The sequence below is a fragment of the Mesocricetus auratus genome, unplaced genomic scaffold, assembly GCF_017639785.1.
Source record: "Mesocricetus auratus isolate SY011 unplaced genomic scaffold, BCM_Maur_2.0 Super-Scaffold_100042, whole genome shotgun sequence".
In the NCBI taxonomy this organism is placed as follows: domain Eukaryota; kingdom Metazoa; phylum Chordata; class Mammalia; order Rodentia; family Cricetidae; genus Mesocricetus; species Mesocricetus auratus.
In genome coordinates this window covers 181,455-193,774 of record NW_024429219.1, presented here as the reverse complement: position 1 = coordinate 193,774, position 12,320 = coordinate 181,455, and the positions used below count along the sequence as shown (strand labels likewise).

Sequence of the window (12,320 nt, the reverse complement as noted above, 5' to 3'; positions counted from 1 at the left end):
CACCCTCAGACCTGCCCACATGACCCTGAGGCCCTGCTCACCCCCAGACCCGCCCCCACTGGCCTCCTCATCTCCGCTCAGCTCCTCATCGCCACTCCCATTGGTGCTGCCAGATTCGCTGAAGGCTGATGTGGCGAGACTGGTTACATCAGTGGGTGCTGTTGGAGGCATAGTCAGCACAGGCCATGCAGTGCTCTTGGGGATGCTGACTGTGGTCTGAGGTCGTGATGTGGGTAGTGGGGTGGGCCGATCATGGGTGGTACTACTGGGAGCCAGAGGAAGGCCACTGTTAGGGGATGGCAGTGCCTTGCTCAGGACATGTCTTGGGGTGGTCAGAGATACAGATGCTGGAGAAGCTCCAGGAGCAACAATCTCTGCAAAAAAAGGGGGTATTATGGGATGGAGCCTGAACAGGGTTCAAGTCCTTCTGGTTTGTTCTAGGTAGTTGCTCCAGGTCCTTACCCTGGCATGGGCCAAGACTCTGAATGGAGATGTCCAGGCCCTGACGACAGGCAATAGTCTTCAGCTGGCATTCATTGCCATATGTGACACCATCTGACCCACAGACCTGGGGTACAGGGAAAGAATGCTTGGGAAACGCTTCCTCACCCCCATCACGCTCCATATACTCCACTCCTTACCTTGGTAGAGTTAGCCTCTGGACATGTGAGAGTTGGGCAGACACAGTGGGCAAAACTAGCCTCCTCTACGCAAGAGGCACCAAACTCACAGTGTATCTCCACACAAGTCATAGGTGTTATGGAATCTGGAGTAGGTATAAAAGATCCCTTTCAACTCAGGTACTCCCATCCTCAGCATAGGGAGTCCTGGGGTCAGCACTAGTCCCTGCCCTCACCTGCTTCACAACCAGTTTGACCCAGGGCTTGACCATCTGGACACTGTCCACACTTGGGACCAGCCACACCAGGCCTGCAGGAACACATCCCAGTCATCTGCTCACAGTCATCTCTCACAGCACCCCGAGGGTCACAACTGCAGGCTAGGGGAGTGGAAGGAAGAATCTATAGTTTGGATAGGCTCCTGTACTGCCCGAGAGCCCTACCAGGTATTGATCAGGCCAAGATATGAACAGTGATGGGGTAGGCAGACAGGAGTGCTTGGAGCTCTGTTACTCACGAGTACAACCACTATGGCCATCAGTGACAATGCCACGGAAGTTCCAGAAGCCAGGCTCACAGCGATCACACCTGAGGCCTCCCACACCTGGTCGGCAGGAGCACTGGCCTGTGGTTGGGTCACAGGTGCCACTGTAGGAGCCATGTGGGTTGCAATGGCAGGTGCCTACAAGAGGAGAAAGCACTGGTCACAGGAGTTTACAGCTCTGTCAGATCATGGCCAGGGCTGGGTTCAGGTACTCACTGGGACAGCCAGCGAAGCCTACTCCCTGGGCAGCAGTGACATTGTCTTGGCAGCAGCCATAGGGGGTTTGGGCACAGTGTGGGAGGGCCATAGGCAGCAGTGGAGCCAAGGTAGGGCCTGAGGAGAGGTGCACAGGAATTCGGATTTGATGAAGTGCTAGATATTTGTTTATCCTAATATGTGAAACCAGCGTATCACATATAAAGACATATAGTAAATGTAGAACCCCCAAACCCACAAAACAAAAGAAGTCACATACACATCCTCAAGCACACATAAATTACTGGAGTCACAAACAGACATACATACAGATATAAGCATACACATAAATGAAGATACATTTACATGCATTCACTCACATTCCTCCAAAACATTATTTATTCTTGCACATATATAGACATGCACAAAAATAAAAATCAGCATGGTCTCCTTCCTTCCTTCCTTCCTTCCTTCCTTCCTTCCTTCCTTCCTTCCTTCCTTCCTTCCTTCCTTCCTTCCTTCCTTCCTTCCTTCCAAAGTAGGGTTTCTCTGTGTAGCCCTGGTTGTCCTAGAACTTGCTCTGTAGGCTGGCCTGAAACCCAGAAATCTGCCTGCCTCTGAGATTAAAGGCCTGAGCCACCAATCCCAGCCTGTCATCAATTTCTTTTCTTTTCTTTCTTTCTTTTTTTGTTTTTCAAGACAAGTTTTCTCTGTGTAATAGCCCTAGGTCTGTAGACCAGGCTGGCCTTGAACTCACAGAGCTCCGCTTGCCTCTGCCTCCTAAGTACTGTGATTAAAGGCATGAGCCACCACCGCCTGGTCATCAATTTCTTTTCTATAAAGAGCAAAAGTGCCTAGTGGGTGCTCCTCTTGTTCCCTGTGGCCTCCATTTGGAAACCTAATCTGGCTCAGAGAAAGTGAGTGCTTCTCAGGAGGCAGAGGCAGGCAGATCTCTGTGAGTTCAAGGCCAGCCTAGTCTACACAGAGCAAGTTCCAGGACAGGCTCCATAGTTACTGAGAAACCCTGTCTCAGAAAGAGAGAGAGAGAGAGAGAGAGAGAGAGAGAGAGAGAGAGAGAGAGGGAGGGAGGGAGGGAGGGAGGGAGGGAGGGAGGGAGGGAGGGAGGGAGGGGAGGGAAGACAGGGAGGGAGAGAGAGAGAAAGAAAGAAAGAGTGCTTGGTGTACACCTTTCATCCCAGTACCCAAGGGTGTAGGAAGCAGGCAGATTTATGAATTTAAGACCAGTCTGGTTTACCTAGCTAGTTCTAGAACAACTAGGGATATGTAGAAAGACTGCCTCAAAACAAACAAATAAATAATAATAACAACAAAATAAATAAAATTTAAAAAACAAAAGAGAAAGCTACCATCATCATCAACAACAATAATAAAAATCACCATAGCATGTACATATGCCCATAGCCTTATGTCTCTGTCATGCACCATAGAACATGCACACACAGTGAAACAGAAGCACAATGCATAGAACATTTCACCACATGCTGGATTTGTTTTGTGCAGCCACTTACCACGGCAGGCTCCCTGAGCAGCAACATACAGTTCTTGCTGTGATTCACACCTGGCCTTCTTCAGGTCACACTCAGTGTTATAGGTGATTCCATCTGAACCACACACCTGGAAAAATGGGGTCAATGTGGGCAGCCTTGACCTCCTCTTCAGTGCACCCACCCTGGAGCCATGGGAAAGCTGTGGTACTTACTGGGCTTCTAAGGACACTCTGGCAGCTGAAGTCACAGACACATGGCCCATCCTCTGAATCCTCATCCCAGACACCACCATGCTGCTGGCATAGCTCCTGCTCACACTCATTGTCTTGCCCAGAACCAGATCCCCCTGAGCCACACTCAGCTGCAGGGAAAGAGAACAGTCATCCACAAGGTCTCCATCAGAGACTGAAGTCTAGGGGATCACACAAGTTACCTGAGCTTACCCTGCTCACATGGCCCTGCACGGGTCTCCTCAATTTGTACCTGCTGCTGACAGGCAGCTTCTCGTAGCTCACAGGCACTGAGGTAGGTAACGCCATCACTGCCACACACAGGGCCAGGTGGGGGGTGCTCACAACGGGGACATACACACTGTCCAGCTGAGCACACAGCCCCAAAGGCACAAACTGTGTCTCCACAGGTCTCTACAGGAGATGGTAAAAAGGAGAAGTAAGTATGATTCCCTGGTTGAAGGAATCATGGGAGCCTATCCCTTCTTGTTCCACTCACGGCAGTGTCCAGCTGAGGCCACATGCAGGCTGATCTGGTGTGTACAGGCGTGGACATGCAGCTCGCATTCACTAGCATATGTGCGCCCATCAGAACCACAAACAGGCTGGGCTGAGGCCACACATTCAGTGGGGCACACACAGCGTCCGGTCTCCATCTCGCATAGGGATCCAAAGCGGCACTGCCCACATCGATCTGGGGAGGAAGCTCTATCACCATGTTGATCCAAAGCCTCCTCCCAACCCAATTCACTTGCCCACCACTGACCACACGGTCCTTTGCGGGCCACCCGAATTTCCCGCTTGAGAGCACAGGCCATGGATTCCAGCTCGCACACGCTGCCATAAGTGACATCATCGGTGCCGCACACAGGATCGTAGATACCCGAGCACACCTGCTGGCACTCGCACACAGCTTCCCCATTCTTCACTGTGCATATTGCCCCAAATGCACACTGCACTCCATGGCATGGGGATGGGGTCTGGTCTGGGGAGGATGTGGTACTCAGTTCACATTCTCCTCCAAATGTGGACAAAGCCCACTCCCACGCAATAGCCCCTCTTCAGGGTGGGAATGGTGGAGGAATAGCTAGATGCACAGGACACAGCAGAGAAAGGGACAGACACACAACAGAGGTGGATGGGGACATGTGAGTTTCTGACTGTCCATAGCAGGCCACTGACCCTGAACCACCAGCAGCCAAGCCCTGGGGTATCATGCACATGGGGGTTGAAACTTTTCCCCCAAGAATGGGAAAACCCTGTACCCTACAATCACAGACTACACAGGGAAGAGGGTGTCTGTCAACTTGCTCTGAGGACCAGAAGGCCAGGCAGTAGCAAGCCACTCCCCCCAGCCGCGCCAGGGGCAGACCTCGGGCTGTGGGCTCCTGGCGGGCAGGCGCGTCACCTCATCCTGCCAGCAGATCAGGCTGGAAGACACAAGAGTCGGAGCCGAGAGGGAAGGAAGGACCAAGAAGAGACAGATGCAGAAAGAAAAATGGACAGAGGACTGACCAAGACAGACAGCAGAGGCAGGCAGGGCCATAGAGGCCCACAGGCCCAAAGGGACCTCCTGGCCACTGCCCAATTTCCTCCACCCTCTCCACTGGTCCCTTAAATCCCAAATTACAATCTACCTCTAAGAGGCTTAGGACTGCACTGTGTTCCTAGAACAAGGAAACTCTAGCACCACATCCATTCCTGCCCACCCAAGTAGTCTGTGCCCCCTGTAGTACAGAGACTAGTGATGATGGACCAGAGGACCTGCTGGTGTAGCAAGGCCAAGTGCACACTGCCTTTGTCCCATCTCCTAGGTTCCCCAGTTCCCCTCCTCACAGCCTCCGCATACCAGCACCCTCCCCAAGTGACCCCAGCCCAGGAGCCCAGGAGGTACATGACAGGGAATGGAAATGGTATATGATAGGGACAAGGAATTATGCAAGATCAGCTATTCCCAGCTGGATCCCAAGTTGCTCACCACACGGGCCCTGGTGCTTGGGGGGAATAGCATGCTGTTGCCGACACTCAGCCTGTTGGCGCCAACAGTCATTGTCATATGTGTGCCCATCTTGGGCACACACAGGCCTGTAAGCCCCATCACAGATGACACGATCGCAAGAGCAGTGGGGACGGCCACGGCGGGACAGGCATACAGAGTTGAACTGGCAGGTCTCTGGGCACTGGTCTGGGAACAGGAAAAAAGATCAAATAGGCCAGACTATCACACCAACTATCTACCTTGTACAGACTACTTATGGGCACCTGACATGTTGAGTAGGGACAGGAGCCACAGCGACAGGGCTGGATCAGTCCTTTGGGTGCACCAACCTCGAGTCTGGCACTGGCCAGAGCGTACTTTCTGGAGAAGCAGGCCACGGGTTGCACCAATACGGCCCATGACACAGTCATTTTCGTACGTGACCCCATCATCTCCACAGATAGGTGCATGCTTGGGAGGGCAGTTCTCTGGACGCAGAAGCATCTCTGGGTGTCGTGTACGTGGGTTCACACGGCAGATATGATTCAGGTCTGATATGCTGCCCTGGCAGGGGTCTAGGGTCCGAGGATAGAAATTAGGAGCTGTCACCAGTGCGCATAGAAGAGTCATGTATGTGAGAAGCAATGTATATTGCTTGGCTTACCACAAGGACCATCAAACTTCTTGAAGACATGCTCCTGGTGGGCACAGGCATGACGCAGCAGCTGGCACTCACTAGGGTAGTCAATACCATCACTACCACACACAGGACCATCAATGGCCCCAAAGCAGGTAGTAGGACACAGGCATGAGGCAGTCTGTCCATCAGCTGAGGGTACACAGGTGCTACCAAAACTGCAGGTCACATTGACACAGGGATCCCGGGACCCTGTGGGTGTAAAGGTGAGGTCATGCTGATTTTCCTCTGCCCTCTCCCTGCCAGCCCACACTCACTTACCACATGGTCCTTGGCGAAGTAGGCGGATGCGCCGTTGCTGGTTGCACTGTGCACGCTGTAGCTCACACTCATTGCTATAGGTGGAGGCATCTGAGCCACATACTGGAGCCACCGTAGCAGGGCAGACATTCTTCTTGCATACACAGGAGGCCTGGCCTGGATCCTCAACACTGGGTTCACACACAGCACCAAAGCCACATAACATTCCCCTGCATACTGAGTTTAGACCAGAGGAAGGGTATTAAAGAGGCGGCTAGCCAGGAATCGTTCCTAGGTCCACACACCCATGAGTCCTTGTATCACATTATGTTTGTGCCCAAATCTCATGGAAAGATCCATATTTAAGTATTCACATGACTAAGCTCACCCCAAACACATAAGCACATACATTTTACAACTGACAGACAGCAATGCACATGCTCAACCCTACCCTGAAAGGCTCCTGGGAAAGCAGTTTCCCTTACCCCACACTCTGCCACTATAAAGAGTTCGTTCATATCCTGACAACAGGACAAAAGCATTTACTCCCAGCACGTCTTCATAGACTCTAACACATAGCAGTAGGGTCCCAGCTGTAGATGCCTTAGCTCCACCCACATAAGCCTCAGTGCTCAGCTCCAGTGTGGGTGGGTTCCTGAGGTTTTGCTGGAAAGGCCTTGAAGGATCTGAGTGAGGACATATAGCTGGCAGTGAGTGTTTCATTTGTCTGTTTTTACTCCACAAAACCCAGACCAACCTCGTCTCAGGTTTCTTTCTTGGGGGTCGCTTCTATATCCACTTGACTCCTGCTTCTTCTCGGTAAGGACTACCTTCACAGTCTTCTAAGGACCCCCCAGCCTCTTTCACTTTCCTCCAGGCCTGATGGGCCCTACTGGGAGTCTGGAACCTTGTTTCACATGGACCTAACCCTCCTTTCATTGGTCCCTCCCCCACCACCTCTCTAGTAGGTCTCTCTCACCTTCAGAAGAACAATGTCCTGCCCTGCCCCAACCTGTATTCTGTTTCTCTTTTCTCCTCCCTCAAACTCTTTTCTGTTTACTCCCCTCACCTTCCAAGGCCCCCATAGTCAGCTTCTTCTATTTATAATCCTACTCAGACTTAAGTTGGCAGTGGCATAGGTCTCTCTGGAATCCCACAGGTGCCTCCCTTCTGTCTGTCTGGCCCTTACTTCAGAAAATGTCCTCATTCAAGTCCTGAGTCTTGTCTCAGTGCAACTGCTTCCTATATTCAGTCCTACAGACCCATTCACACAAGAGTTTTCTCACATTGTCTCTCGGTGTTGCAAGTGTCCAGCCCACACATTGTTGCTGAACCTCTACAGCAGTCTATGAAGCTGGCTCAGGGGAAGGGCCTGGTGTTCACTAAGCCCACAAGTAAAGTGGGCACTAGTATATATTCAAAGTTCAGATACTCATTGCGGAAGCCTTCCTAAGTACAGTATAGGGACTGAAAATCTCTGGGAAAATGGCCATGAGCTTGGTAGGCCTCTTAAGTACTACGGCTACCTAGATCAATTGGGTATAACTATCATCACCTCACATCATGCTCAGAAATGAACCAGAAGCAGTCTTGGATATCCCCTAGGAGGACAGGGTGCACTGGGGCTGGAGCCAGCCACTGCCATAGCAATGGCTTGCCCAGTCTCTCTTGTTTGTTTGGGGAGCTTTGCCTCCACCAGAGAAGGGTGAAATTATAGGAATCTGCCTTCCCTATGACCTGCTTGTGTTTGTGTTTACCCTCCTCAGCTCTTTGAGCCAAGTGTTCCCACACTGCGCCTTGGTACCCCCTTTCCTTTCTGTAAATGGGGACAGTAAGCACTTATCAGAGCTATAGATTTGCTAATGTCTGCAAAACTTAAGAGAAGAGGTCCCTGGACAAGTATTGGGAAGAGCATACAATAATAGGGTTGTTAGTACCAACAGTCTTCCCTGTCTTGGCTCAGAATAAACATATATTATGTCCACCAGTGGTCTCTTTTCATGCCTGGTCAATAGCTCTCTCCCACTTAGTATTCTCTTTCCCTGTTGTACCATCCTAACATTTGGCTTTCTCTTACTCAAGTACCCCAAAGGTTTCATACCAAATTCAACAAATACTTTCTGAGGCAGAGTTGATGCTTGCTGGCTGCTGACCAAGGTGTCCCTAGGTCCAGTCTCTGGGTCTGTGCCTGGCACCCAGTTCCTTGGCTGTCTGTACTTCTTGGGCTTCTCTATCTAATTACCTGGCTTGGTCAGTCTCCCCTAGGTCTCAAATCCACAGCCAAAGGCAGTTATTTATTCCTTCACCCACCAAGACCCACACATAACTCTACAATTATAAGATTCTGTCTCAGCAAAACAACAATAAGAAAGAAGAATGATCCCTTAAACCATGGTGATACCTGTTTTATTAAAATTTGTGTATCCCTTCCCCATTGGACCAAGAGATCACAAAGGTTCAAGACAATTTTTTTTTCCTTTCATTCCCCCCCCCCCTTTTTTTTTGACAAAGGGTTTCCTCTCTATAGCCCTGGCTGTCCTGGAACTTGCTCTGTAGACCAGGCTTGTCTCATGCTCAGTGATCCACCTGCCTTTGCCTCTTGAATGCTGGGATTAAAAATGCACACCATCTAATCCCAGCACTCGGAGTCAGAGGCAGGAAGATCTCTGTCTGTGAGTAGGAGGCCAGCCTGGTCTACAAAGCAAGTTTCAGGGCATCCAGGACTGTTACACAGAAAAACCCTATCTCAGAAAACCAAAAAATAAAAAATAAATAAATAAATAAAGTGAACATCACCACCACACATGGCCAAGATATGTTTCTGTTTTTCCTTTTTTTTTTTTTTTTTTTTTTTTTTTGTGAGACAGGGTTTCTCTGTGAAGCCTTGGCTGTCCTGGAATTCGTTCTATAGACCATGCTGGCCTTGAACTCGGAGATCTGCTTGTCTCGGCCTTCAGAGTGCTGGGATTAAAGGTGTGCGCCACCACCGCCCGGCTCCAAGACAAGTTTCTGAACTAAATGTTAGAACAGGCCCAATCTGAGACCACCTGCAGACAAGTATGGATGAAGTAATTACACACATGCACATTACTACAGCAAGCAGAGCTGTTTTAATAGCTCTGGACCTCAGGCACCACCACTAAAGTATCATCATGCAGTGCCCATATATCAGGAAAAGAAGCAGAGGTTCAGTGAGATTTCCTGACAAAGCCATATTCCTAATAAACATCAGAATTTAGCTTCATCCCCATCTGTGCTCCTGGTCACTTCCCCATACTGCCTCTCATAAATACAGGTGGCATACCTGGGCACCTATGAGTCAACAGTCTCTAAGCCTGCTAATGTGTAGTAAGTATTCTCCTTAGCCCCCCGTGGAACTTCTCTATGGTCTCCTAGCTTCCTAGTCATGCAATCTTTCCATGTGATGTTGGAGGCATCCTGTACTTTTTATATCTACCACGGTGGTAGAGAGTATATTTAACTTCTTTCCTAGTCTTTGGTAGGTTGGAGATGGAACAGATGGATGCCCATGAGCCTGCTTGTGTCCATTTATATGTAGTATGAGTATTTATTTGTGTGTATTGTGTTCATGGCCTGTGTCTAAAGTGTACAAAGTCAATGTTGGATATCAGTAAGGGCCCTGCATATACAATTGAGAGGAATGCAGTGTGTATAAGGGAAAGAAAACATCTGGGAGTTTTTGGGGTTTCAGAAGGAGCAGAAATTACCAAGAAAAAGACCTCTTCCCCCTGAGCCTACCTTGAAAGCAGGTAGACAGCTCTAGGCCTCTTGCCCCTAGTCTGTAAACACTCAGACCTAACCATATGCACCACACCAAAGAACACATTCTACCTACTAACAGCCCACCCCACTGGGAGTGTTTTGGTTCCTTTTTTTTGTTTGTTTGTTTATTTTGTTTGTTTTTGGAGACAGGGTTTCTCTGTGGCTTTGGAGGCTGTCCTGGAACTAGCTCTTTTTTTTTTTTTTTTTTTTTTTTTTGGTATTACGAGACAGGGTTTCTCTGTATTGTTTTGGAAGCTATCGGTCCAGCCCGGCCTCAAACTCACAGAGATCCGCCTGCCTCTGCCTCCCGAGTGCTGGGATTAAAGGCATGCGCCACCACCACCCGGCTGGAACTAGCTCTTGTACACCAGGCTGGTCTCGAACTCACAGAGATCTGCCTCCTGAGTACTGGGATTAAAGGCGTGCGCTACCACTGCCTGGTCTACTTTGGTTCCTTTTTAAAAAATGTGGAGAAGTGATAGTCACTTCCTCCAGTTTCCCAGACCAATAGGCAGATTACTTACTCATCTACCAACCCAGTCAATAGTCTCTGCAACTCTACTAACAGTGAAGGTCACTACTACCTACTGCCTTAATAATAACTTCCCAGGCAGAGGCATCTTGGGGTATAGCCTCAACTTACCACAACCTGGTCTGGGCTTGGGATTCTAAAGGGCCTTCCAGATCTCTAGGGGAGCGGCCCAAGGAAGGACACTGGTGTCAGGGACAAAGACTTGGGCCAAAAAAACAGAGCCTAGTGTTAGGTCAGAAGCACCTATCACTCACTATCAGACTCCATTCCCACTATACCCCAACATTGCCCAACTAGCAGCTCTTGGGACCAAAAGCCTATTGGCCAAGTGCGTCAAAAAACACACTACCAGCTTGCTAGCACTATAGACTCAGGGAATAAAGGGCAGTTGGTTACAGATGACCTTTCCCCATTTGGCCATCAAAAGTTAGGAGAGACCCTGTGACATCTTGCATTTGCATCAAGAGCCTACTTTTGGATATCTGGGCTTCCCATTCCCAAAGAAAATCCCTACTTGGTTTTACATACTGTTGAGGCCCCCAGAGAGTCCTACATAACCTTGACTTCTCAGTATAGGACAGAAGGAGGGAGGCCCTGCCAGTGCCAGGATATCTCTTCTACTCCCAAGACCCAAGAAGTAACCCCAACTATCTATGTAACCCAGGGCTGCTTCCTAGAAAGAGAATGACAGGGTCTATTCTCAGAATGATACCTACAACCTCAATTTTAGGATTCCCTATGTCCCCACAACCCATATCCTGATCAAAACAGAAACCGTGGCTGGGCATGGTAGTATGCACCTTTAATTCCAGCTCTTGAGAGACACAGACAAGAGGACCTCTAAGTTTGAGACCAGCCTGGTCTATATAGTGAATCATAGGACAGCCAAGGCTATATAGAGACCTTGTCTCACTCCTGACCCCAAACAAAAAACCCCAGAAACCATGGCTTTGCCACTCATAAGGTAACACCAGATATATGACTTCTATAAAACTAGTCAGGTGCCCAGACAGCAGAATAGAGATAAAAACTGTACCCCACTTGCTGCAAGGAGCCAGGCTCGACTAGCTAAGATACAGTCTACCCCTAGTAGTATTAGGGTTTTTTTTTTTTTGTAACACCTTCAGTTCCTCTTCTCTTTATCATTAGCTTAGTTACGGAAGACTACACATTAGCAGGCCCACTGGGAGGGTTGGCCCCAGCCCACAATACCATAAAAAAGGTCAGCCTGTCCCTTCCATCATTTGTTTCCTCCCCCAACTCAGGGGCAGACCTAGGCCCTCTAGCCCTCAAACAGCTGTCACTAGCTTTACTGAGCCCTCCCCCACTACCCAGCCCACTTTCCCTTCTGTGCTTCTGTTTCCAGCCCCACCCTTTCCTGAATAGGGAAAAAGACAAAGAAAAGGAATCCCTCCATAAATAGACCTTAGTGCTCCAACTAAACCTCACACAAATCCTCTGACTTCATCTTTCAACTTATAGGTTCTAAGACTAGTCCGGCTCAGGAGCATTAGCCAGCACCTAAAGGTCCCCGTGGACTCCCTGGAAAGAATCCAGGCTCCCTTGTCTAGCTTCCTACTCCAAATACACCTGGTGTACACTCTATAAAACAGTCCTAATCCTGGTAACCATGTCCGTTTTCACCCCCATTATCAGTGTGCCAACCACCTGCCCCAAACACCACCACTCACCATCAGGAGGCATAGGAGGCGCTGCTGTGAAGTGGGTTCCAGGTTTGTCTAGAAGAGAAAAAAAACAAAAACAAAAACAAAAAACAAGGCTCCTTTGAGCAGGTATATTACTCACTCACAACCATTCCTCAAGGCTCCAGTTTAATCAGCAAGGCTGGGAAGGTTTCTGACCAAGGCAGAACAGACAGAAGAGGTCCTGACCTTTTCTCTGCCCCTTGAACTTCACAGCCACCTGCTTTCTCTGTCTAAGTCCAGCTCTTGCCCCTGTTCCTAAACCCAGCACTGATGCACCCTTGCCAATT

The 12,320-nt window shown here is 49.5% G+C and overlaps 1 protein-coding gene across 1 annotated transcript in view; it reads right to left on the bottom strand.

Moving 5' to 3' along the window:
* The window catches only part of Agrn (agrin), a 32,768-nt gene that overhangs the window by 8,502 nt on the left and 11,946 nt on the right, over nt 1–12,320 (bottom strand). Inside the window, 16 exon segments of the mRNA XM_013119997.3 lie at nt 42–374; nt 463–568; nt 642–766; nt 857–1,000; nt 1,138–1,302; nt 1,381–1,497; nt 2,889–2,994; nt 3,080–3,228; nt 3,311–3,511; nt 3,597–3,791; nt 3,864–4,082; nt 5,076–5,282; nt 5,426–5,650; nt 5,740–5,964; nt 6,034–6,249; nt 12,019–12,066. Of these exon segments, the coding sequence (XP_012975451.1) occupies nt 42–374; nt 463–568; nt 642–766; nt 857–1,000; nt 1,138–1,302; nt 1,381–1,497; nt 2,889–2,994; nt 3,080–3,228; nt 3,311–3,511; nt 3,597–3,791; nt 3,864–4,082; nt 5,076–5,282; nt 5,426–5,650; nt 5,740–5,964; nt 6,034–6,249; nt 12,019–12,066 (2,781 nt within the window).